The 27,402-nt window shown below is 40.2% G+C and overlaps 1 protein-coding gene across 1 annotated transcript; it reads left to right on the top strand.

Annotated features, from left to right (window-relative positions):
* wnt9b (Wnt family member 9B) lies at positions 1-26,037 on the top strand. The gene is made up of 4 exons (XM_062984523.1): positions 1-153; positions 15,346-15,602; positions 16,048-16,313; positions 19,350-26,037. Exons 1-4 carry the CDS (start codon positions 53-55, stop codon positions 19,824-19,826), a joined length of 1,101 nt encoding a protein of 366 aa, XP_062840593.1. The 5' UTR covers positions 1-52; the 3' UTR covers positions 19,827-26,037.
* The last annotated feature ends 1,365 nt before the right edge of the window (positions 26,038-27,402 follow it).

The following is a 27,402-nucleotide window of genomic DNA, read 5'->3' as shown; positions in this document are numbered from 1 at the left end:
CCGAGCCACGGAGGGGGCGCATCGCAACGCGGGAACAGCCCTCGCCGGCACCATGCGCCTCCCGCCGGGGAAGACCCTCCATCTGCCTCCTCCTCGCCTTTACCTGGCCGCTGCTTGTTACCTGCTGGTGCTGCAGGTGGACGCCTATTTCGGGTCAGCCTCTCTTCCCCCCCCTAGCTGGTTTGCCTTGGGGATTCCTTGCTATTCTCTTTCTCTATTTCTATGATCTCTTTTCCTTTTTACACCTTACATTGATAGGTAGTTTCCCCTCCCCTTCTACTTCTTGCATTCCTTACTATTCTCCTTAGTATATCTACTATACTAGTTGGTTGTGCATTTCCCGAGCTGTATGGCCATGCTCCAGAAGCATTCTCTCCTGACGTTTCGCCCACATCTATGGCAGGCATCCTCAGAGGTTGTGAGGTCTGTTGGAAACTAGGCAAGTGGGGTTTATATATCTGTGGAAGGTCCAGGGTGAGAGAAAGAATTCTTGTCTGTTGGAAGAAAGTATGAATGTTGTAATTAGCATTAATGGCCTTGCCAGTTTCGTTCCTGCCTGGGGGAATTCTTTGTTCGGAGGTTTTAGTTGCCTCTGCTTGATTCATGTCTGGAATTACAATAGAGTCTCACTTATCCAACATAAACGGGCCGGCAAAATGTTGGATAAGCGAATATGTTGGATAATAAGGAGGCATTAAGGAAAAGCCTATTAAACATCAAATTAGGTTATGATTTTACAAATGAAGCACCAAAACATCATGTTAGACAACAAATTTGGCAGAAAAAGTAGTTCAATACTGCTATGTAGTAATTACTGTATTTATGAATTTAGCACCAAAATATCAGGATATATTGAAAACTTTGATTACAAAAATGCGTTGGATAATCCAGAATGTTGGATAAGTGAGACTCTACTGTACTCTGTTTTAAGAGCATTGTTCTTTATTTACTGTTCTGATTTTAGAGTTTTTTTTAATACTGGCAGCCAGATTTTGTTCATTTTCATGGTTTCCTCCTTTCTGTTGAAATTTTCCACATGGGTCGTTGTGCATTTTCCGGGCTGTATGGCTAGAAGCATTCTTTCCTGACGCGTCACCCACATCTATGGCAGGCATCCTCAAAGGTTGTGAGCAGGGCCAAAGCCAGGAAAAAAATTTGTAGCCACTCCTTGGCTACAGCCCTGGTTGTTAGGTATACCTCACAACCTCTGAGGATGCCTGCCATGCGTGTGGGCAAAATGTCAGGAGAGAATGCTTCTGGAACTTGCTCATACAGCCTGGAAAATGCACAACAACCCAGTGATTCCAGTTATGAAAGCTATCAACAACACATATTATACTATAAAATTTTTTACTCTTCTGCCCTATTTTCTGCGCTATCTTGTAAACCTCTTCAACTTTCTTCCGCTTCCATATTCTTATCTTTTCTTCCTCCTCCTTTGGTCTCATCACACTACTCTAGGCATGGGCAAACTTGGGCCCTCCAGGTGTTTTGGACTTCAACTCCCACAATTCCTAACAGCCTACCGGCTGTTAGGAATTGTGGGAGTTGAAGTCCAAAACACCTGGAGGGCCCAAGTTTGCCCATGCCTGCTATAGACCTTGTAAAACGACAACTCCCATGATTCCATAGCATTGAGCCATTGCAGTTAAAGTGGCGTGAAACTGCATTAGTTCTGCAGTGTAGATTCACCCCAAGTTTGTTTCTCAAGCCCTTTGTTTCTCAAGGGGCAATCCTATCCACACTTTCTTATAAGTAAACTCATTTGAAAGCACTGGGGCATACTTTGCATTGCCTTGTAACCCCCCCCCCCTTTTTTTTGTTTTGTTTCTCATCTCATTGGCATTTAAAGTATTCACTCTCTTCTGTTTTTTGCAATAAAATCTATCAGCTCCCTAAGTCTATGGCCCCTTCCACACAGCTGAATAAAATCCCACATTATCTGCTTTGAACTGGAATATATGGCAGTGTGGACTCAGATAACCCAGTTCAAAGCAAGATATTGTAGGATTTTCTGCCTTGATATTCTGGGTTATATGGCTGTGTGGATGGGCCCTAGATAAGGCATACTTCACATCATAATGCAAAACCAGACTTCCAAGGCTTTTGTGTATTTAATCCTTCCTAGGAATTATCAATCAGAACTATATTGTGTGTCTGTGCCTTCAAGTCTCCATGAATTGCACAGAGTATACTTCGGAAAACAATATTTGGGGATGGTTTTGCCAATTTCTTTTGAAATATAGTCTTCAGCACTTGATCATGATTATTTAATTTCCCATCCAAATGTTAACCAGTACTGACCCTGCTTAGCTTCCAAGATTACACAGGATCTGATATCTTAAGGGTATTTGACTGCATGCAGGAGCATACTAAACGGTCATTATTTTGCTGTTGCTTTCCTGGTACTCAGATTGTTACCAGGATGATGATGAATGTTTTCATGTCATGTCTTTGGGGTTTCATTGTTTTGTAAAAACATAGCTGCGAGCAATCAATTAATAACAACCTTGCTGCCAGTATTGAACGTCCCCCTTAATAACAGTTCTGGGGTCTCTCATGAAACCGGTTTGCTTGGTTTTCTGGTTTTGCGGATTCTGTCTTGTAGACACTTGTGTGTGTGTGTGTATGCGCCTTCAAGGGTTTTCTTAGACAAGGAATAGCACTATGTAACACATTTTTTGTTATAAATGTGTTATAAATGTTATTTCCTAATTGGTTCTATCATAAAAATATGGACAAAGTGTATTAAACTGCAAAAGCTTTGTTTTTTTGCGAGACACCCTTCAGCACATTTTGCTATATTTCTTTCAATACATATCTCATAGAGTCTCCATCAATTCAACATAGTTTGTGGCAGCCACAAAAATGAAGTTTCTGTAGTATAACAACTACTTTCAAAGTGAGTACTGCACCATTAAACAGGAAATATAACTTTCGAACCAGGAACAGAAAATATTTCAAATTTTGTTACATAGTGTCATTGTTGGACATATTGTTTCTGAAAAATAACAACTACAGTAGAGTCTCACTTATCCAAGCTAAACGGGCTGGCAGAACCTTGGATAAGCGAATATCTTGGATAATAAGGAGGGATTAAGGAAAAGCCTATTAAACATCAAATTAGGTTATGATTTTACAAATTAAGCACCACAGCATCATGTTATACAACAAATTTGACAGAAAAAGTAGTTCAATACTCAGTAATGTTATATTGTAATTATTGTATTTACGAATTTAGCACCAAAATATCATGATATATTGAAAACATTGACTGCAAAAATGCCTTGGATAATCCAGAACCTTGGATAAGCGAGTCTTGGATAAGTGAGACTCTACTGTATTTTCAAAGTAAATACTGCACAATTAAGCAGGAAATAACATTTTAAAAGCAGGAACAGGTTGAGAACCACTGATGTAAGGTTTCCACTAGACCCCAACCTGCTTCTCCTTCCATCCTTTTTGAGTTAACCAAGTTCAGACTTTGCACTTTTAATTCAGTTTGCATCAATTCAAGTAAGCCAAGGACAAAAGGGAAACTGGGACATTTTCAAGATCGTTGAAGAAGTGGGGTGGCAGAGGATTAATCTGGATTGTTCCTGCCAATTTGGAACAATTCAAAAGTATGGACTGGAATGAAAATGAGATGCAGAAGCTTTTGTCATCTTAAGCTGTATCAACACTGTGGAATGAATGTAGTTTAACACCATTTTAACTACCAGGGCTCAATGTGATGGAATCATAGGAGTTGTAGTATTACCAGGCCTTTAGCCTTCTCTGCCAAAAGGGTGCTGATGCCTCTCTAAACTACAACTCCCAGGATGCCACTAATTCTACAGTGTAGATGCACCCTAAGACAGAGTTGGATCCAGATGCTTCGAGTCAATTCTTGTAATCAGTAGCACTTACTCCAATTATGACATCTCCTTACAACACAAAAGAGCAACCCAAGGAACTATCTAATTCATTTTGTTCTCTCTGGGAAATCTACAAGCAAGATATGACTGCCTGTCTTCAGCACCCAGTGTTATGGGTGGGATCAGTGGTCCTCAACCTGTAGGTCCCCAGATGTTTTGGCCTTTAACTCCCAGAAATCCTAATAGCTGGTAAACTGGTTGGGATTTCTGGGAGTTGCAGGCCAATACACCTGTGAACCGACAGATTGAGAACTACTGGGTTAGAAGTTTAGCTTTGAAATGGGATAGTAATTGTATATTTTATTGAATTTAACTTCGTAGTCATGACACTTTTTTTTTAATTTTTGTATTTGCCTAGTTTGTAAATTGTGGTGGGTTATGTCCTGTTATTGTTAGCCACCTTGAGTACCTATGGGGAGAAAGGCAGGATAGTAACAAAGATAATAATAATAATAATAATAATAATAATAATAATAATAATACATCACCCAGTCCTAGACACTTGGGAAGTGTTCGACTTGTGATTTTGTGATACGAAATCTGTCATATCTATCTTGTTTGCTGTGTCATACAGTGTTGTTGTGTCAATAATAATAATAATAATAATTGGGAGACATACTGCCTGCAATATATGAGACGTTCCAGATTTAATTGCTGTTCTCCAAGTAGCACCAAATCTGGATCCAACCCACAAAAGTGTGTCACTAATTGCAAGTTTGGTTCTAAAGGGAGGTTGATCCTCCCTATCCTGGAACGTGTGGCTATGAAGCCACCTGGGAGTGCCCCCGCCCACAGAAGCAGAAGCAAAGCAGACGATCTAATTGATCTTTACTCCAGCTGGGAACACTTTTTCTTCCCAATAGAAAGAACTTCTCTTAATGTGGCCTCACAGAAACGAGTAACAAAAGACCTTTAAAAATGCCATCCAGGTATAGCAATTTGAGTTTAGGATTCCAGGAAACCATAGAAACTCACTGGATGACTTTGGGCGAGTCACACACTCTCAGCCTCTGAAGCTGGTAATGACAGAACCCTTCTGAATGAGAAAGCCCCATCACAGAGTTCTCATCAGTCAATTTCCAGTTCAAATGCAGTTTCCAATTCAGATGGCAAAAGAGTGTCAATAGCAATATACAAACACAAGTATATTTTATACATGCATTTTAAAATACAAGCCTCAGCTTGTTAGATTGGTCCCCGAGCTAATCTATTGCATTCACTGCAAAAATTACTGATAGAAAGCAGCAGGAATTAATCTGGATCTTGGAAGCTAAGCAGGATCATCTCTAGTTAGTATATACATTGGAGACAATCATTAAGTAAAGGTAAAGATTTTTCCCTGACATTAAGTCCAGTCGTGTCCAACTCTGGGGGTTGGTGCTCATCTCCATTTCTAAGCCGAAGAGCCGGCGTTGTCCATAGACACATCCAAAGTCATGCGGCCGGCATGACTGCATGGAGTGCCATTACCTTCCCGCCAGAGCAGTATCATAGAATCATAGAGTTGGAAGAGACCACATGGGCCATCCAGTCCAACCCCCTGCGAAGAAGCAGGAAATCTCATTCAAAGCACCCCTGACAGATGGTCATCCATCCTCTGCTTAAAAGCCTCCAAAGAAGGAGTCTCCACCACAGTCCGGGGGAGAGAGTTCCACTGCCAAACTGCTCTCACAGTGAGGAAGTTCTTCCTGATGTTCAGGTGGAATCTCCTTTCCTGTAGTTTAAAGCCATTGTTCCGCATCCTAGTCTTCAGGGCAGCAGAAAACAAACTTGCTCCCTCCTCCCTATGTTTTCCCCTCACATATTTATACATGGCTATCATGTCTCCCCTCAGCTTTCTCTTCTGCAGGCTAAACATGCCCAGTTCTTTAAGCAGCTCCTCATAGGGCTTGTTTTCCAGACCCTTGATCATTTTAGTTGCCCTCCTCTGGACACATTTCAACTTGCCAACATCTCCCTTCAATTGTGGTGCCCAGAATTGGACACAGACAGTATTCCAGGTGTGGTCTGACCAAGGCAAAATAGAGGGGTAGCATGACTTCCCTGGATCTAGACATTATACATTGATGCAGGCCAAAATCCTGTTGGCTTTTTTAGCAGCCGCATCACATTGTTGGCTCATGTTTAACTTGTTGTCCACGAGGACTCCAAGATCTTTTTCACACGTACAGCTGTCGAGCCAGGCATCCCCTATTCTGTATCTTTGCATTCCATTTTTTCTGGTGAAATGAAGTATCTTGCATTTGTCCTTCTTGAGCTTCATTTTGTTAGTTTCGGCCCATCTCTCTAGTCTGTTAAGATCATTTTGAATTCTGCTCCTGTCTTCTGGAGTGTTAACTATCCCTCCCAGTACCTATTGATCTATTCACATTTGCATGTTTTTGAACTGCTGGGTTGGCAGAAGCTGGAACTAACAGCAGGCGCTCACTCCGCTCCTCGGATTCGAACCTGCGACCTTTGGGTCTGCAAGTTCAGCAGCTCAGCGGTTTAACACACTGTGCCACCGGGGGCTCAGCTTCGTTTCCGTCTTGGTGGTACTGAAATGAGTGTGCGTCTTACAATTGTTGACGTGTTTGAATTGAAGGAATATGGTAGTTCAAAATAATGTTACAATGGCCAATGAGTGTGTCTTATAAAGGCTGATGCAAAATCCTGATGTAGGGTAGTGGTTAAATGTGTAAGGCAAAAACTCCTTGTAAATCCTGGTTGCTTGCCCAAGGCTTCGGCTGTTTCAGAATATGATGCTGGCACACCTGTACAAACTCTCGAAAGCATTAATCATTTAATTCCTATAAAATACCTTACACATGCTAAACATTTGGGTTTGTGATATCTCTAAAGTGGAAAGAGTTCAGTTAAGGCACTGGCACCAAGAATATCTTTCAAGGGGACTTTTTTTTGTCCGTATTTGGAGATGTGCTTTCGCTTGGTTTAAAAATATATGTTTGTTTCTAGTTGAGCATCAACTAGGTTTGTCTGTAAAATATAGAACAGATTTCCCCAACCTCCAAACACATTGTTGTCTGAGGATTACAGGAGTTTCAGTTAAAAACATCTGGTTGGAGAAGATTGATCTAGGACAGTGGTTCTCAACCTGTGGGTCCCCAGGTGTTTTGGCCTACAACTCCTAGAAATCCCAGCCAGTTTACCAGTTGTTAGGATTTCTGGGAGTTGAAGGCCAAAACATCTGAGGACCCACAGGATGAGAATCACTGATATAGGAGATAGTATAGAAAGAAAAACATACAACCTTTAATTGTGTCTCAAAATTGGTCATCACATATGCCATAGCACAGGTATACATTGCTTCTAGCAGAAGGGTGCTAAGTGACCAGGAAAAAAATGGCTTGACCTCTAGCTTCTCAGGTCTTGCAGACTATGAGTTGTGGCTTGCTGACTGAACCAATCCACCTGTAATGTAGTCTTCTTCTGTCTTTACTGCTTCCGAGTCTTACTGAGCATTATAATCTTTTCCAGTGAGCCCATGTTGTCTCATGATGTCTCCAAACTATAGTAGCTTCTATTTAGCCATCTTGGCTCCTTGTGAGAGTTCAGGTTCAGTTTGCTTTCAGATGCATTTGTTTGTCCATTTGCTATCTGCAGAATTCTCCTTTGAGGATAGAATTGTTCAAACTGAGAGCCGGAAGACAACTATCTAGTTCAGCTCAATCCCTTGCTCAGTATAGAATCATAGAGTTGGAAGAGACCTCATGGGCCATCCAGCCCAACCCCCTACCAAGCATCAGGAAATTGCATTCAAAGCACCCCCGATAGATGGCCATCCTGTCTCTGCTTAAAAGTCCCCAAAGAAGGAGCCTCCACCACACTCTGCTGCAGAGAGTTCCACTGCTGAACAGCTGTCCCAGTGAGGAAGTTCTTCCTAATGTTCAGGTTGAATCTCCTTTCCTGAAGTTTAAAGCCATTGTCTCCTAGTCTCCAGGGCAGCAGAAAACAAGCTTGCTCCCTCCTCCCTATGACTTCCCCTCACATATTTAAACATGGCTATCATGTCTCCTCCCAACCTTCTCTTCTGCAGGCTAAATATGGGCTGTACAACATGCAACAGAGAGAGATGTGTTCAAATACTTGATATAGGGTAAAATACATGTAGATTTGTTTATATATCCCAATGTGTTATCCATAAAGTTCAGTACATTTACTCTGGTTTGGCTCGGATTAGTAGACTTTAACATTCCAGTTGCAGAACATTAGAAGAGATCCCACGTACCTGAACTCTTGTCTACACCTGGCCTAGGGATAGAGTACTTGTTTCTTTAATAGGAGTTGTCTCCAGCAAGGTTCAAAACCAAGCTTCTGGGAAATCTGGCATGCCTGTCTTGCCTATTTCTGGGAAGGATGAGACGTCAAATGAGGGATTTTTTCCCTTTCATTCCCCACATACACATTACGGCATCTACAAATCAAGAGGCAACTTGCTGTGTTTTCCTTAACATAAAACAAATATTGATTATAGCCTTGAGTAGATATCATTGTTTAAGCAACTTGAGGGAGCCGTAGTCTTATAACAGCTAAATTGCTTTTTGTTCTTGAGACATTTAACTCAGCTTTCAATGGGAAATAGTGTATCATTTCCTCAACTTGCCTGTCCTTTGAGGCACTGCAGTTTTCAGAAAAACCATTATAAGGAGTTCCTCAGTGACACCCCTTCTACTGCCACATAAAATCCAGATTGTCTGCTTTGAACTGGATTATATGGCAGTGTAGACTCAGATAATCCAATTCAAAGCAGATAATGTGGATTATGTGCTTTGATCATTTGGATTATGTGGTAATGTAGAAGGGGCCTGAGAAGACCAATTAACTTCCATTGCCATTCACAATCACAGAGAAACTGTAGCTATGTTCTAGTTAGGGTGATGACAAACCCTGGTAGTCTCCGAGTGTTTTGGACAACAGTTCCCACCATTATTAGCTAGCATGGTTAGTGGTTATATAATGAGTAGGTGCCAAAATACCCTAAAGGTAGTAGTTAAGCAGGGTCGACTCTGGTTAGTAATTGGATGGGTGACCATCAGCAAAGGTGCTGTTTCTTGTTCAGGAGGTCAGCAGGTGACTTGAAGGCACACAGTGTCAGAAATCCTTGATGATCTCCTGCAAATCACTCAGATTTATTTTATCTCCACTTGTGTTCCAGAGGTTGTTGAAGACGAAGGAATCTAGAGAAACATGTTGAGGAAAGTACAGTGATATAATAAAACACATTCAAGTTATGTTGGGTATATGAATCATGAGAAATACAGATAGAAATCCTACTCCAGTCAGATAAGCATTAGGATGACGTGGATGTAACAGCATTAGAATGGTATTTGCTTGAAGAAAAGATCCTAAATAATATAGTGTTTCATTTTGACTGGCTTTTGAGAGCTGTCCGATTTTAAAGAAGTGTGCTTTAATAGAGTGCTGCACTCCTTCCAAAAATTGGACATCAAATGCTTTCAATACATTGTTATTAATGGAATTGACGGTTAAATCATTTTGGTGGTAATATTTTGCTTATTTGTATTAATATTGTATCTACATAGTTTAATTTTTCATCTTGGGAAAAGATGAGACATCAATAAAGCAAATACCAGAAATATCAGTTTGCATTTCTCAACCTTTGGTCCCTAGATGTTGTGGACCATAACTCTCAGAATTCCAGATCATTGGTCATGATTGCTGGGATTTCAAGGAATAACAGTCCAAAAATATATGGAGATTTAAGTTTGGGAATCATAATCCAGACAATGGATGTTTAAAGCCTCTGGGGATGCTGACAACTGAGCAGTTTGGCTAATTTTGTTTGAACCCAGAAACTGAAGTTACCAAATTCAGAATAAACCCAAATGATTTCAAATTGAAGCTACTGTCTGTTTTCCTTGTTTGGATAACATAAGAAGTTTCCATTCTTTGATGATTGTGAGCCCTTCCAAACAGAATATCAAGACTGGAATATATGGCAGTGTGGACTCAGATAACCCAGTTCAAAGGAGATATTGTGGGATTTTCTAGCTTGATATTCTGAGTTATATGACTGTGTGGAATGGCCCTAAAATTTACTACAAACAGGTCAAGGAGAAAAGGGGTGATCAGTGGAGGCAGAGGACTCCCATGTCAGTGGAGCAGTGAATCCATTCAAGGTTTTAGCCCAGAGTTTGAAGGCGCTCTCTGAGGTGCTGATCCTAGTCCTAAACATGTTTGGCACCTTGGACAGCAACAAATCTAACATCTTGGAATCGATTCTCTGCTCTTATGGTATGGGAATAATCAGCCGCGATAAGGGATGATGTGAAATTGTGCAAACTATAACCTCCATATGATGATCTGAATTCTCAGTCATTCTGAAATCTCATACAAATATTTGTAATAATATGCTTGTGCATCCATTTCTCCATCCCTATCACTATTTTATGTTCACTATAAGTTGTCTCATTTTCACCTCTAAACATAAATTCATGATTGCAAAGAAAAGTTTGTTGATCCCCATTAGGGTAAGATAGTGCTGCACTACAATGGAGTTATATTTCGATGAAAGTGCCGCCATGTTGCTTGGCATGGTGATTTGGAAATTTACTTGTTTACTGATTAACCAGCATCACCCAATGGCCGGAAGAAGAGTTCTGGCTTGGTATGAAGGCAGGAGCATTCCACTCTTGCGATAAGCACAACTGGCGGTCCTTTGGCCGCTCACTGAATACGCTTGATAGATCATAGGTTCTCATGCAGAACATTCCCCGGAGGCAAGCGGTGTTGTCAGGTCCAGCAAGCATCCAGCCTTTGGAACAGGTGGAATGTAGAGTAGCCAATGGGTAACATCTAAAGAGAGATGTAAGAGATTTTATAATATAGGAAGCCAAATACGTGCAAAAAAAATTATATGTGAAAAGGAGAGATGAGGAATTAGTTTCTCATTTTTTCCTTTTTAGTTTTTAAAACCCAAACAGTAATCCCCCCTCCCTCCCTCAAACTGCTTTGTAAAATATGGGATCCATCATTTTCCTCTTCCAAATGTCTTGGTTTGTTTGTGCATAATAAATCCCCAGTGGCTTGTGAAAAGATTAATTTTGCAACCCACTACAGATGTATTTGAGGTTCTGTGGCAGTGGTGTCAAACCTCTGGCCCTCCACGTGTTTTGGACTTCAGTTCCCAGAATTCCTGTCCACTGGACAAGCTTGCTAGGGCTTCTGGGAGATGGAGTCTGAAACATCTGGAGGGCCACACGTTTGACACCTCTGCTCTATGGTGTTGTTGTTGCTTGACGTCAGGTTGATTTTGATTTATGAACACTAGTCATAGATATTCAATATTGTTTGTAGTAGGAATGGGAAACTTTTAAGCTTCCACCTCCCCTCATCCCCATCCAGCATGGCCAATGACAAGGAATTGTAGGGTGAAACATCTCTGCGGGGATTGAGGTTCACCACTCCTTGGTTTGTAGGACGCCCCAAAGCTGTAAACATAGTAACAGTTTCTTATTGCTGGGAATGATCACGAGCTTGTTCACATCACATCATCACAATAAATGCCATGGAAACAAAACAGAATGCTGGGATTGGCAATTTAGGAGGGTTAGTTAGGAATCTCAGCTCGAGAATTTTAGTGTCTTTCCAAACTACAAATCTCAGGATCCCAATATGGTCTAGACATGCTAGTTAAAGAGTAAACAATGTGTTACAATTGTAATATGAGGGGTCCACATTGGTCTCATTCTTATGCATTGCTCCCTGAGTTCTTTGGATTGAAATAGGAGTAAGAAATGTTGTCGAAGGTTTTCACTGCCAAATGCCAGGTTTGTTGTGAGTTTTCCGGGCAGTATGGCCATGTTCCAGAAGCATTCTCTCCTGACTTTCACCCATATCTGTGGCAGGCATCTTCAGGAGAGAATGCTTCTGGAACATGGCCATACAGCTCGGAAAACTCACAACAATCTGAAATAAGAAGCATAAGGTAGTCACTTTTATTGCATGAGCAATAACAATTTCCTTTCTTTAATTGGGTTTTTCTAGTAGTAATATCCTGTGTGAGGGTAGATGATGTCTTCAGACCTTTCGATCTTGTGGTTCAGGTCATTTCTTTTCTACAATATCATCATTTTTTGTGTAGCAGATCTCGGTACAAGAGGCAGGATTAACCAGATGACAGTTGGTATATATCAAAGCATAGCTCTGAATGATTCAGCAGTAGAGCTTTTCCAGTCAACAAGTTGATACTGCAATTGTACTTTTCTCTCTACCCTGTACAAGAGTCAGAACTCAAGTGGGAAAGAATGGAAGTTTTCAACACAGAAAGCCAGAGTTTTAAGTTTTTGTTGTGTGCCTGATAACTTACAGTGCTACTAAAAAGTTATTGAAAACACATTGCATTGGTTGTTGTGTTGGTCATTACATATGCCATTATTTGGAGATGATGCAAAGAGGGTTGCCTTTTAGTAAAGCAGTTGTTCCCAACCTTTTTTTGACCAGGGCCCACTTTGACCAGGGACCACTCTCTAACATTAGTACCAAAAGGGTTAAGAATCAGTTTTTGGTCAACTTTAGATTCGGTTTGGTTATTTGAGGTGCTGATTCAGAAAACTGCATTGGATAGACCACATCAGCTCTAGTTTCTGACACAGTAGTCGTCATCTGCTCGCCCATAGAAAACCATATTTAATAATCTAGAGCTGATGTGATCTATCCAATGCAATGGTCAGCTCTGCAGAAAGGAGGGGAAATAAAAAAATATGGATAGATTAACCTATTTAATAGTAAAAAACCAGGGTAGACCAAGAAAAGAAACAAATTGGCAACAGATAGAAAATTATCTTGAAGTTAATAAAGTTATAAAAAAGATTTAAAAAATAGAGAATTTATTAATTTTTACTAAATATGAAAATGGAACACTATATTAAGACCCAAGAATGGGTTGAAACCTCCCACCAGAACCGTGAAGAAGACAACAAATAGTAGAAACAGGGAATAAAGAAGCGAGTGAAGATAAAGAAGAAGAAATCCCTAATAGAGAGAGACAGACCTATCCGTCGGGGATGTGGAAGTCAAACCACTTTTTCTTTTACCCTTTCTTTTTTCCCCTTTTTTCCTATTTTTTCTATTTTTTCTTTTTTGTGTGCAATATATATATATATGTATGTATGTATATTTATATGTGTAAAATTTAATAAAAAGATTTTTTAAAAAATAAAAAAATTAAAAATAAATCCCCAAGAAAGAGGACTGGCTAATTAAAGTAGCTGAAATAAAAAATATGGATAGATTAACCTATTTAATAGCAAAAAAAAAATCAGGGTAGACCAAGAAAAGAAACAAATTGGCAACAGATAGAAAATTATCTTGAAGTTAATAAAGTTATAAAAAAGATTTTAAAAATAGAGAATTTATTAATTTTTACTAAATATAAAAAAAGACTCTCTTTCTCTCCTCTTCTCATTTCACATAAGTAAGGTAGATACAAGAGCCTTTTTCTAAGAAGCACACTTCCACTCAGTCCATGGATAACATCTTGAAAGTATTGGTTCATCTCTAAAGCAATGACTTGTCAATTGTTACCTGTTTTTAGGGAAGTAATCGTGCAATTAGCATGAGAGGTAACATGTTGCAAGCAAGACTGCTACCAATCATAGGTTACTTCAAGCCATGTAGACAACATTTGACTGTTGTCTGAAAGTGATAACTGAATAACAATGAGTAAACAATAGGTGATGATTCCAGAGAAAAGGGCTTGTATGGAAATAACCCAAGATAGCTGACTTGTCATTTCTCAAATCCCTTTTGATGATGGTTGTAAAGTCTGTGTGTACTTTTACATCAGCAATACATCTTTAAATCTTTGTAAGTGATCAGATATCATAGATGTTGAATACAGACCATTGGGCAATTGTAGAAACAAGTATCTGCCAAAATATTGGGCTGAGTGTGCAAATCTTGAGTTGTCTCATCCTTTGGAAGTTGTTGATCTTGTTGATCCAATCAAAGCAATGAGCTTGTTAAAGATTTTGACAACTACTTCTGCTTCCATTTCCTGGATTTTAAATATAAATACTTTCCTGTGATCTTTTATTTAGCAAACCGGTTGATATATGTGGCTAGTTGTGGTCCATATTTGTCTCTGTAATTATTAGAATGAACCCTATCAACTGAGTTCACTTTTCACATGTGCCTTGTCTATCTGATTTCCCCTCCGTCTTTCTCTCTCTGGTTCCACATTCCACAGAGTAGTATTTTTCACTTTACCCATAACTGGAGCCGTGTTCTGTATAGTTGTAGGCATCTGTAGGCATATTCCCTGTAGACTTTTTTAGAACTGCTGATGCTTGGTTGTCATTTTTCCCTCTGAGTGTCTATATGAGAATGTGTTAGGTATAAGATTAAACTTCGCAAAAATGTTTGGATTCAAGACTTGTTTGATCAATTCAGGATAATTAGTAATACAGTAGCAGGGAAGAAAAATATCTTGTCAAACTGGTTTTCTCCTTGCATGTGTGAAGCAGGCTGCATCATAGGAACTATTGGCCACATCTCATAATGACAGTTTGTAGCTTGTGTATTCTCCAGCTGGTTTCATCTCAGATGAGGCCAACTTTGTTCATATATTCATCAACTGTGCAACTCCTTGGCTTCTCTCTCTGCGTAAATCAGAATGTAGTGAACTGAGTCCTACCATCAGGCAGATGGGTTTTAGAGTCCTTGAACAGTATCATGGCCAAATGTTGACAGCAGTCTGGTGGTATGTTGATGGGTACTTTCAAGTTGCTTCTAACTTATGGTGATCCTAAGACAGAGTTGTCATGGGCTTTTCTTGGCAAGATTTGTTTGGAAGGGATTTGCCACTGCTTTCCTTTGAGGCTGAGAAAATGACTTGCACAAGGTTTTCCAGTGGGTTTCAATAGGGTTTATTTATGTTAGTGACTTACCCAGTTCTCATTGCTGGGGCTGCATGGAGAGATGGATCATGCTTGTGTATGTTGTATTTTATTTGCTTCTACATTAGGTATTTCTTGGGAGTCCATCTTCTGTTGATTTTGACTGGTGGAGATCAGGTGCACTCCAGCTCAGAGTTTCCCTATTTAACCTTCCACAGGGAGCTGGATTACCAGCAAAGGACTGTGCATGCTGAATTAGTTGTTATAGGGATCTATCATTGACTGCAAAGGAATGCTAGACCCTATTAGTAAAATGGCTGGAAGACTGTTCAGTTGTAGATGATTTGCTGCATCATTTACCAACAATAAAGCTTCCCTTATAGCAGTAATTTGTGTCAAGTGTTTTGTACCAAATAGAGTCTCAGGAAGGCCTGGAATTACATGCAGTTGTAGAACAGAACACAGACTACTCTTCCTCAGTCCGTTAGTATTTAGTAGCAACGATCCATTCTTTGTTTAATGCCTTTTTCAAAACCATAATGCATTCCTTCTTCTTCTTCTGCCTTTAGCCTGACTGGGAAAGAAGCCTTAACTCAGTTTCCTCTGCTGGGGTCTTCAACAAACGCTGCCCACTGGAAGGCTCACTTGAAGCAATGTGACTTGCTCCGGCTTTCCCGGAAGCAGAAAAGGCTCTGCAGGCGAGAACCAGGGCTGGCGGAGACCTTGCGAGACGCCATCCGACTCGGAGTCCTGGAGTGCCAGTATCAGTTTCGCAATGAGCGCTGGAACTGCAGTCTGGATGGGAGGGCAGATCTCCTAAAGCGAGGTAGGAGTGCCGCTCCGTCAACTTATAAAAGGCTCAAAGAAAGAGGGAATTCTCTCCTCATGCACTTTGCTAGGACTTCATTTAATATGATGACTACTGGCTTTACCATTAGGCCGAGGTAGTTGTGGAAGACTGAAGGCAAATGTCAAGAATGGGCAGCGGATTTTATTTTTGGTATACCTTTACCTTTTTATGTTCCTAGAACTAAACTACAGCTGATGCCAAGAGTCCACTGTATTTATTTTTCTTTTTAATGCTTTGGTTTTAATTGGATTTTAATTCTATTAATAGTTTGCTTACATTTTAAACTTTTGTACAATAATTTTAAAGCTGTTTTAATAGTTGTAAATTGCCTTGGGAAAAATGTGTTGTTGACAACAACGACAATTCTTCTCAGTACGTAATCTCTTTCTTCATTCCTGGGTGCCTTCTCCCTCATTTCTAGGTTTCAAGGAAACAGCTTTTTTGTATGCTGTGTCTTCAGCAGCCCTGACCCATTCCCTTGCTCGGGCATGCAGTGCAGGACGGATGGAGCGCTGCACCTGTGACGACTCACCAGACTTGGAAAACCGCAAGGCCTGGCAGTGGGGAGTGTGCGGAGATAACCTCAAGTACAGTACGAGGTTCCTGAAGAACTTTCTGGGCCAGAAGAAAGTTGGGAAAGACCTGCGGGCCAAGGTGGACATTCACAATACGAATGTGGGCATCAAGGTGAGGCCTTCCATGACTTGCAAATGTAAATGCAAATATACCTAGGACAGTGGTTCTTACCCTTTGGGTAACCAGTTTACCAGCTGTTAGGATTTCTGGGAGTTGAAGGCCAAAACATTTGTGGACCCACAGGTTGAGAACCACTGACCTAGGACTTCATCAGACGGAGCTGGGGAAAATGGGGAAAATCGTCTTCTCTGCATGTGGAATCATCTTCTTTGCATGGTGTTCCTTCTTTAAAGAAGATGGAAAATTGACTTAGCTCATTATAAAGGACTAACGGAGACTAATTATAACGAATGAGCGGAGAGGCTCCTTCAGGCAGGGGGGAATCTTTTTATCCCACTGCTGCCACCAATATAAAGGCAACGCAGTGACGAGGTGACGGCACCAAATATATCACGGCGCTGCCACCAATATAAAAGAATGAGCAGGGAGAGGGTACACCGCTTGATTTTTTATTTTCTTTTAAAATGGTAGCTGCCACCAACCTAAAATGTCTTTAGGATTTTTGTTGTTAAATGTGTCTTGAGCAAGCTTCTCCCATTTCCTGCCCACACTGTTTCTACCCTTGGCTCCCAAAATGATGTTCACTATGAGGCTTTTCTGTGGTATTTTATTGCTGTATTGCTGGAACTTTTATAAAGAATTCTTGATGGAAAGATACACTGTGGAGGCTTTTGAAAGTTGAAAATAGCATAAAAATTTATTTTCTTAAAACAGGCAACTGATTACTTCAGAGAGGTGCATAAGCTTAAATGGTTTCAGACGTTCTTCAGCTTAACTTAGTTGTAGGTTTCAGATTACTTCACTTAGTTTCAAACAATTCCAACCAACCAATCTATGTATTGGTCACAAAAATCCTTGCTCTATTTGCTGAGAATAGACACGAGTTCCCCTGGGTTGTTAACTAACTCTAACCTAGAGTCCTTCTATTAACCAGCCCAGTAGTGAGAGTCAATCCCTTGAGTTATCTTCCCCTCAAGAGATCCAAACTGCCTGACCTTGCTTGTCAGTTTCACAGCTTTCAGTTCTCTCTCTCACACACCCTCCAAACTGCTCTTTCCTCTCCAAACCCCAAAACCGAACTCTCTCTGGAGCTTTTTTCCCCCCTCTGCACTCTAAGACTTGGCTCCTCCCATCTGCTCTGGTTGGCCAATCCTAGCAGTCTCTCTCTAAGCTCCTCCCTCTTTCTAACCACACTCAAAATGGCTGCCTGGCATTCCTCAACAAAATGGAGGTTTGCCTCACTCACTGTTTCCCAGGCTTCATTCCCGGCCTAAAAACAAGTAGTGATATTTTAAATTTTGGTATTTCTAATAATTACATTGATTTTAAAAAATTAACATCCCAGCCTCATGAAGCAGGATTTTAGGAAAGCAGTCTCAATGCTTGATAAGGGATTGCCCATAGAAACGGCCATTACTCTGCGTAACTGACGTGACTGAACATGGACTAATTTGACAGGTCCCATGTGTTTTTCCCCACTTTTCCCTGTTTCCACACAAATCATGCACTTAGAAGATTATTTCTCCCAATCTCCTGCCCCTTGCCCCCTCCATTTCTAAACACTTCTATAAAATTTCCCTGACAAAGCATCATAGATAGCAGGTCGAAGAAGTCTGTCCATGTCATTTGATGGCCTCCGTGATGTTTGAATAGGGTACCGTTTCAGGCATGTGTGGAAACTGGGGTGGGGGTTGCATTTGATGAGGTCCCTAGTCAGCTGTGACTACCAACTCCACGGTTCGGAAACCCTATCTATGTCTTAGGGCCCTTCCACACAGCCATATAACCCAGAATATCAAGGCAGAAAATCCCACAATACCTGCTTTGAACTGGGTTATCTGAGTCCACACTGCCATATATTTTAATAGAGCAGATAATGTGGGATTTGATTCAGCTGTGTGGAAGGGGCCTTACTCTGAGGACTGTAGTCAGAGCCAGAGGTTTTTCCAAGTTGTGTTACACATATTTCTAGATCTCAGAGCAGTAAGGTCAGGTAGGTAGTTTCTTGACCATTTGAGATACTTCTGTGTTGCCTACAAACAATGAAATGCATTTCCCTTGCTGCTTTAATTAATTCTTACACATGTCACTTTTAGAAAGACTACAATACAAATCTTTGAAAACTGTTTTTATTGTTAGGATTATATTTATTGTGATTAGTGTTTAATTTATTTTGTTGCTTGTTAGTTACATTGAAAGCTCCTTTTAGTTGAGTGATGAGAAAAAAATGGAATATTAACTGGAATAAAAAATAAGGGGAAACAAGCTCTCATACAGAAGAGTCTTGTGTTTTATCATTTTTAAAAGAGAGAGAGAGTTAAACTTGAATAACCAGTATTTCTTACAATGCCTTATTAATTGACTTGAATTTACATCCTGCCTTTCTCCCAGAATGGAATTCCCCCTTATTCTGGGAAAAAGGCAGTATATAAGTGTTTACGTGGTTTACATTTTTTATATAAATGTCAATGTGAATTTAGTGCTTTTTAAAGCCATTCACAAAAATACTGCCAGTTAACTGCAAATAATATATCAATGCAGATGTTTATTAAAAATGGCAGATGGTGGCATGGAAAATAGTTATCTTAAGAGGCTAACACCCCTTGATGGATCTTACTCAATGCATGTGTTGGTTTCCAACGTATCACAAGCTTATCCTTTATTCTTAAGTATAAAGGAGTGTGTTGACATTTGTCTCTAAACCATTTTGCAGAGGCCATGGCTAACAGGCTGGTTTGCTTTTCAAAACTAGTCAGCAGTCTTTAAGGCAGTGGTTCCAACCTTTGGTCCTCCAGATATTTTGGACTTCAGCTCCCACAATTCCTAACAGCTGGTAAGGTGGCTGGGATTTCTGGGAGATGAAATTGAAAACACCTGGAGGACCAAAGGTTGGGAACCATTGCTTTAAAGTCTTGTCTTTTAAACTTTTGATTCATTCATAAAACTATTATTTTTCTTAATCCCGTCTCATCATTTGTGGTTATGGTTTCTGATGAGTGGCTGTCTGAACTTCTCCTCCTTCTGCAGGCTGTGAAAAATGGCCTCAAGACCACTTGCAAGTGCCATGGAGTCTCCGGCTCGTGTGCTGTGAGAACTTGCTGGAAACAGTTGTCCCCTTTCCATGAGACTGGGAAACTCCTCAAGTTACGCTACGATGGTGCTGTCAAGGTCTTCAGTGCCACCAATGATGCTATGGGCCATTCGGAGCTGGTGAGCCCCCAGCACCATGGCCATTTGGCCAAAGGCTCATCCCATCCCCGCCCCACCGATCTGGTTTACATGGAGGACTCTCCTAGTTTCTGCCGCCCCAGCAGGTATTCGGTGGGCACTGCAGGAAGGACGTGTTCCCGCGAGGCCAACTGTGACAGTATGTGCTGTGGCCGGGGCTACAACATCCAGACACGCATGGTGACCTTCTCCTGCCATTGCCAGGTGCAGTGGTGCTGCTATGTTGAATGTCAACAGTGCATGCAGGAAGAGGTGGTTTACACCTGCAAGCAGTAAGAAATTGACACTGGCAGATGGAGGAAGAGAACTACACTTTGCTTGGACTCCTTTAATACTTTGGTTTCCCTGCCATATCGGGAATGAAAAAGAAGCTGCTGGGAAATTGTCGCTGGCAACAATTCTGCAGCACTGAAGACTACTCTTCTTTGAATTAGCTGGTTGGAGAGAGAGACTCCAGATCTGGCTGTACTTTGAAAGATGAAAGCTTCGAGAGAGCGAAGGACCTTTGCTCCAAAGAGATATAAAGAGTTGCCTTATACATTGTTAAGCCATTGGATTGTTTAACCTGGGACTGTAATAGGGACAGTTGTCTAAAGTCTCAGGCAGAGGTTCTTCTTAGCCTTGAATCCTTCTGAAATGTAGAGACTAGGGCCTGAACTTGGGAGGTCTTATCTGTGCCAAGCCACTGCTGCACCACCACTTTTTAAAGGACAGGTCCAGGCAAAGATTTGAGTAGCAAATTCCTCTTTCAGTGGGATGACACTAACATCTATTTTATAAGGTGTGTTCAGTTAGAAGATCTGCAAAATCTTTCCCTCATTGCAATGGAGGGTTTTCTTGGACTGTGTTGCTGTAGTTGTTGGCACTGCAGTCTTGGACACAGGCCTAAAATATTATATAGCACCCTCAGCCAACTGCTGAATCTCAGCACATCAATGGGACCTACTGGTGATTAGTTCCCTGGGACCCTCCATTTAAAACCATGAAGAACATGTAAATACTGGTTTCTAGCTACCTATCTAGGACTGGTTTAGATGAGTGCAACTCCCAGAGGTCAGAGAAGAATCAAGACAGTTGGTTGTCTTGAATGTTTAGCAAATCCCATTCAGCCACATACAATCTGCTCACTGCATGATGGTGCTGAGAAAGCAGATATGATGTCCTGCTTGTTCAAGGGGCCATATACCTGCTGGAGGCATGCAGATTGTTTTAAAAACCTGTGATAAGCATACATGGAAATGGTTGGATTCCACTATTTTAAAGGTCTTTGTGTAGTCAAAATTTGAAGAAAGGAGACTATCTTCTCACTTCAGGTACCCCATAAGGTAGCCATTGGGACCAAAAGGGGAAGTTTGGCCAGTGGGTAGCTTTGGACCATGCACGCCAGTCCTGTTTTTGAGTGAGGAAGAAATTGGTTGATAATTTAAAAACACATGTATCATATGCCAATGTTTGGCTGTGATGGATCCAGAATGTGACAAGTTTGAGGACAAGGAAGAAACATGGCAAGAAGGAGCAACATCCAGGCAAACAAAAGGGTGCCAAATAGCTTCAAACCAAAAGTAAACATTTGGCAATAAGTATTTGTTTGGTTCATGGTTTTTGTTTTCCAATACAACTCTACAAATATGCTACTTTCAAGAAACTTAACATTGGTCTGATTTGGTCTGTGTCTTAGGGATGTAATTGCTAATTCCTTTCTCAAACGGAATAATGCATAATTTAAGTAATTTCCCTCTTGCTGCAAGAAAGTCTTCAAAAATTGTGCAGTTTTTCAGGACTATTCACAGTTCAGGGCTTAGTCTGCAAAACATTTGTATAGGGTTATTTTGTACCATGTGTAGGAAAACAACATTTTCTGTGCAGGAAAAAGCACTTATGACACATAATGTTGTTTCTTGTGCAGAAAATGCTGTTTTATGTGCAAAACAAATACTCTGTGTGAATTTAGCACAGAAAAATCTTCGGTTGTCCTTGTAAGGGTTTTCCGGAACTCAAGGAAGACATTTTCCAACCATTTTTGAAATATTTCCAAATATTCTTTCCATCCTGCCTGCAAGTGTATACATGTATATTTGTATATGTTCTTTTGGAATATATTTGTATGGGTTGATAGAGTTCTTCAAGTTCAAACCTTGCATTCAAAATGCAGTTGCTCTGACGTGTGAGCACCGAATAATCCCAGATCCAGATGGCACGCACAGATTTGCACCCATATATAGCACAAACTTTGGCCAGAAAAATATTTATTTTTATTTTGTTCTTGCATACAGGAACAAAAGTTTTGAAACATTTTCTCTCTGCTGGGTGAGATTATGAGAACTGTTCTGCATTTCCATTTTTTCCTCCTTTGTGTGAATGGGGAAAGTGAGTTAGAATCATAGAATCATAGAATAGTAGAGTTGGAAGAGACCTCACGGGCCATCCAGTCCAACCCCCTGCCAAGAAGCAGGAAATCTTGGCAGGGAGTTGACCTCTGATACAAGTTTTTCCCTAGAGAAATTTTCACTGTAGAGTTCCAAAATGCAAAACGTTTCCTGGTAGCTGAGTATTTTCTTGGCAGAGTGTTACTGTGTTGAGAGAGACATCCTCTTGTGTCAAGGAGTGTATCTAAACCCCACAACGAATAATTAGGACTTTATCTTATGGAATCCTAGGATTTATTGTCTTGGTTAGAATTCCAACAAAACTAACCCAAACTACAAATTCCAAGATTTTGTAGGATGGAACAATGTTAGTTAAAATAGGATCAAACTACTTTAACTGTTGTAGTGTAGACCCTTTCAAGGACTTTTTCAAGGATTTTTTAATATCCCGGGTCTATACATATATGTGTTGTGGCTTCTGTAAGAATTAGAACCCCAAATGGCATGGCTGTATGTGTGAGAACACTGGTGTATCATCCCTAGATGAAGGACACAGATTGCTAGATCACAAGAGTTGGAAATAGTGGGGTTAAAAAAGTATTACTTGAGACATGTTGATTTTGCTAAGAATTAGATCATCAACAAGTCCTATTGTTAAATAACATCATACCTGACAACAGTGATATACTGATTTCAGTTTGACAAGCGAAATTTATTGGAAATTCCAAAATATAATAACCAATAAAGGGGCTATCTTTAGGGATTTGGAACCAGCTTTTGGTCAGCTTCCCATGGTTAAATGTATATATATGTAGATACCAAAATCCATGGATACACAAGTTCTATTATATATTGTGGTATAGTAAATGGTGTCCCTTATATCGAATGGCAAAATCAAGCTTTGCTTTCTGGATTTTTATAAAATATTTTAAAATTGTGAAGGGTGGAATCCATGGATCCAGAATCCATGGGTACCAAGGAATAACTGTATTGTAATGGTCTAGTGCATGGTTCTCAACCTGTGGGTCTCCAGTTTTGGTATTATATATATATAATGAGATTATATATACGTAATGATATTTCAGCATCCATAGATGAACCTGGAATCAATTGCCAGTGGACAGCAAAGGCTCACTGTACAAGTAATACTGTAATGTATTCTTGGGATCCTCTTTTAATTACGGCAATCATTTGTAAGTGTGCATTGACAGAGATAAATCAACAGATGCACATTTAATGGAAACTTTGCTTTTTTTCTCCTGACAACCCATCCCTCTTCACTCATGCTTTGTGAATGACCACCATCTCTTGCTAGCCTAGTATCTCCAGATGTTTGTAACTTCAGCCCTCACAAATCATGAATAGTGCTCAGGTTTCCTGGGGCTGATGAACTTTGTAGCCAAAACATATGGAGACCCACAGTTCGAGGGAAGAACGTCTTATTGGATTTTGTTGAGTTTTGTTTTTCACAAAGTGGATAGTTTCTCCCATTCCACTTTCAGTAGGAGTCATGGAAGACTGGAAGCATGCTTACTTACAATGAAACATTATCTGGATTCTGGGTTGGGGACTAAATTCTGTGTCTCATAATGACATTCCACCTTCCTTCTGTTTTAACCAATACAGTAGTACATAGTTCCTGGCTGCTGGCCACACGCTTTGTACATTTGTATCTCTCAAGCTTTGCCTTTGCTAAGGCATCTTGAAAGCTTAATTCCAACTGATGCAGTTATAATCTCCACATTATTGCCAGCTGGGCTCTAATTGGCCTTGGTTCTCAACCACTTTAAATACTCCGAAAATTAATAGGCATGTGCTGGCCCATTATTTTTGGGTGAGCCCCGCTAATCCATAGGAGACATTTTCTGTCAGACTTCCCACGGGATTTCGGGATATTTGGCTGGTTTGTTAAGTCAAGATGATGAGATAGAAACATGTATTCATCACCTACTCAGTCTAATACTGCATTCCCCATAGAGGAGGCAACAAAGAACTAGATTAGGTGCCTTGTACCATGCCATGAAGCTTTCTGCATTAAATAATTTCATCAAGTAAACCAAACCACATGCTAGAAAAGACTTGTACAGTTTTATGACTCCACTATTCTTTGTCTAAGATATTAACTATGTAGGGCAGTGAGCCTCATCCTGTGGGTTCCCAGATGTTTGGCCTACAACTCCCAGAAATTCCACCCAGTTTACCAGTTGTTAGGATTTCTGGGAGTTGAATGCCAAAACATCTGTTGAGAATCACTGATGTAGGGTGACCTGCCAAATGCCAGGCAGTCTCACATGGACCCATTTTGTCACTTGAGGCGAGCTGCAAAAGCCAAGTAACTTCATGTATATAAGTTATCCAGAGAGCCATATTTTACTTGACAACCTGCAGATTACGTAAACTTGTGGTTGTTGTCATGATTTTTTTGATAGGGGAGCCACAATCCTTCATAGTGCTTAAAGCAATGGTGGAGAAAATGTGGCTTTTTAGATGTTTTAGGCTGTTTGATTTGGGATTTTGAGACAGGAATGAAGTCAGGAAGGACTAGAAGATAGACCAATGGCAGAGAATGAGAATGATTCATTTAGAAAATGTTCTGTTTCAAAATTCCTGATAGCAAAGCCAAAATGCAAATATACCCCAGTTTACAACATAGATGTGTTCCTGAGAATTACTTCTTTGGCACCAAAGCAGAAATATATGAAAAGACTATGGATAGGCTTGCTATTAGTCTTTTGGGCTGTATAGCCATGTTCCAGAAGCTTTCTCGCCTGACTTTTCACCCACATCTGTGGCAGGTATCCTCAGTGGTTGTGAGGTACCTTATAATCTCTGAGGCTGTCTGCCACAGATGTGGGTGAAATGTCAGGAGAGAAAGCTTCTGGAACATCACCATACAGCCCAAAAGACTCACAGCAACCCAGTGATTCTGGCAATGAAAGCCTTCGACAAGACTATGGATAGGTTCCTGCAGCACAAAAAAGAGGAGTTGTTCAATAGGTTTCAGCAAACTTTTTCTCTAAAATGCACAATATGCTTATGTGAAATGAAACAACCAGATGAAGTAAACCTTATATAAGGAAACAAAGCATTGTCAACATTTTAGAGGCCAATGGATGACTTCTAAAATGCATCCAGGGATGCCTTTTTCTTTCACCAGTTTCCATCATTCTATTAATTATAAATCTGTTTAATTATAGATCTGTTTTTAAGGTAAGGCACACTTATCTGTTTGCCCCCTTTTTCATTTCATATATCCCTATGCATTTTGGAGAGCGCTGCTGCCTATCTTCCCTGTTTTAGGCAGGCACACACAGTGACAATAGGATTACTTAAACATCCTATTTTTTCTCACTTTAAGCTTCAATGCATTGTTTATTGCAGAAATGCTGCAGCTATTTTCAGATTCCACTTTTAAAAAATCAAAGTAGATCCCACATGCTTGATTCCTACATGTGTCTTGCTTAGGCTAGCTGACTGGCTGCAAGTGCAATGAGGGATGCTGTCCCACTGGCAGTGCTGAAATTAAAGATTACTGCTTTCTTTTGCATGTGACAGTAGCAGTGGATGGATTTCATCCGCCTCGGGTTTTATCCCATTATTTTGGCTTTTATTACAGATTTTAAAGGTGGTATTCAAGGAATTGAACCTATTTTGTGGATAGGGTTTAAGCACCTCGGATAACTTCCTCAAAGTCTGGAATACAACCCAGAGTTGGTTTGTTTTGCCTCTCAATTGTTTGCCATTGTTTGGAGCCATTTAGAAGGTTAGTCTTGTCTTTTGCATCAGGCAGAATATTGTTTTGATGGTTCAGGCTCCTCAGCATAATTTTATCCTTTTTTTAATTAAAATATACTTCTTTTTAGAAACACACAGGGACTATGTTTTCAAAGGGATCCCTGGTCTATTCACTATAATAATTAATGGTGATCGAGGTTTGAGAGATGCTTCTACAGCAATAAGCACCCGCAAGAAACATTTAAGAAGCAAAATTCAGCATGTGTTGTCGAAGGCTTTCATGGCTGGATTCTCTGGGTTGCTGTGAGTTTTCCGGGCTGTATGCCCATGTTTTGAAGCATTCTCTCCTGACGTTTCACCCAAATCTATGGCAGGCATCCTCAGAAGTTGTGAGACTTTACAATCTCTGAGGATGCCTGCCATAGATGTGGGCAAAATGACAGGAGAGAATGCTTTTGGAAGATGGCCATACTGGAAAACTCACAGCAAACCAAAATCCAGCATGTTTGTGTTTTCCTTTTCTCTAATGCCAAGAACTCATGAGGCATGTGTATACAACTGACCAATTCTAACCTATTACTGAAAGGGAAAGATCTCTTTATCTTTTTTTGTTAATAAATAAACAATAGATGCAAAACGTTGGCTTTAATATACTCTTAATGCTTTTAAGGGAATATATGGGGCTCTATTTCCCTACCTCAAAATGTATAGTTATTTAGGATGGCAGAGAATATTTATATTATTTATGTCCTTTGTACATTTCCTACAGTGTTGTGTGGCTCCCTTTAAATGTATTGCCACCCGAGTTGTTTATGGCTTTGAAATTGTACATAACCGAGTGTGTGCCTTAATTTTTACCAAGTATCTTTTTTTGTACTGCTGTTGCTGCTTTTCCAGGGCTGCTACACTAATATTTGTTGTGCTCAGGTCTGCAGGAACCCATAAATAACCATTTGATTCTTTTAAAGCACTCTGTCCCACTCTTGGTTTTCTTTCTTCAAAAGCAGGGATGAGAGTACACTATTGAAAGGAAAAATTACAGTAATTCAGAGAATCACTTGTTGGTCCCTAGTGAGATCATGCCCACAAGAAAGGGCATCTAGTTAAATTGTTCATTGATTTGCCTGGAAGGCATCCACTTTGGCCCCTTCTACTGCCATATAATCCAGATTATCAAAGCAGATAATCTGGATTTTATATGGCAGTGTAGAAGGGGCCTTTGTTAGCTGAAGTTGTAATGATGGCTGGTGTCTTCTATGTTAATGTGGCACTAAACAACTCTAGATTTTAGTCTGAATTTGAAAAAACCATCCAAGCTACTGACGCTATAGTTCAGTGATTCCCAACCTTTGGGCCTCCGGGTGTTTTGGACTTCAGATCCCACCATTCCTAACTGCTGGTTAGCTGGCTGGGATTTCTGGGAATTGAAGTTCAAAACATTAGGAGGATCATAGGTTGGGAACCACTGCTATAGTTGGTACAGGAGTCAGTACTATGGTTAGCTCCTTTAGAAATTTGGTTAAAACTGAGAGTGACTTTTAACACTCAATTGGCATGGAATATTTGGCTACTATATGATTCCTATTTTCATGAGTCGGTTTAAATTTTTTTAACTGGATGTATCAACTAGCACTGAATATACTTGCAACTTAACATAACATATGTTGCCAAATAGAGAGGTCATTTTAATGTCTTGACTTTCTGTTTCGTATCTGATACGAAAAGCCTCACAAGCATGCTTATGTTACTTT

The sequence above is a fragment of the Anolis carolinensis genome, chromosome 6 (genome assembly GCF_035594765.1).
Source record: "Anolis carolinensis isolate JA03-04 chromosome 6, rAnoCar3.1.pri, whole genome shotgun sequence".
NCBI classification, from domain to species: domain Eukaryota; kingdom Metazoa; phylum Chordata; class Lepidosauria; order Squamata; family Dactyloidae; genus Anolis; species Anolis carolinensis.
This window is presented reverse-complemented; position numbering and strand designations above follow the sequence as displayed.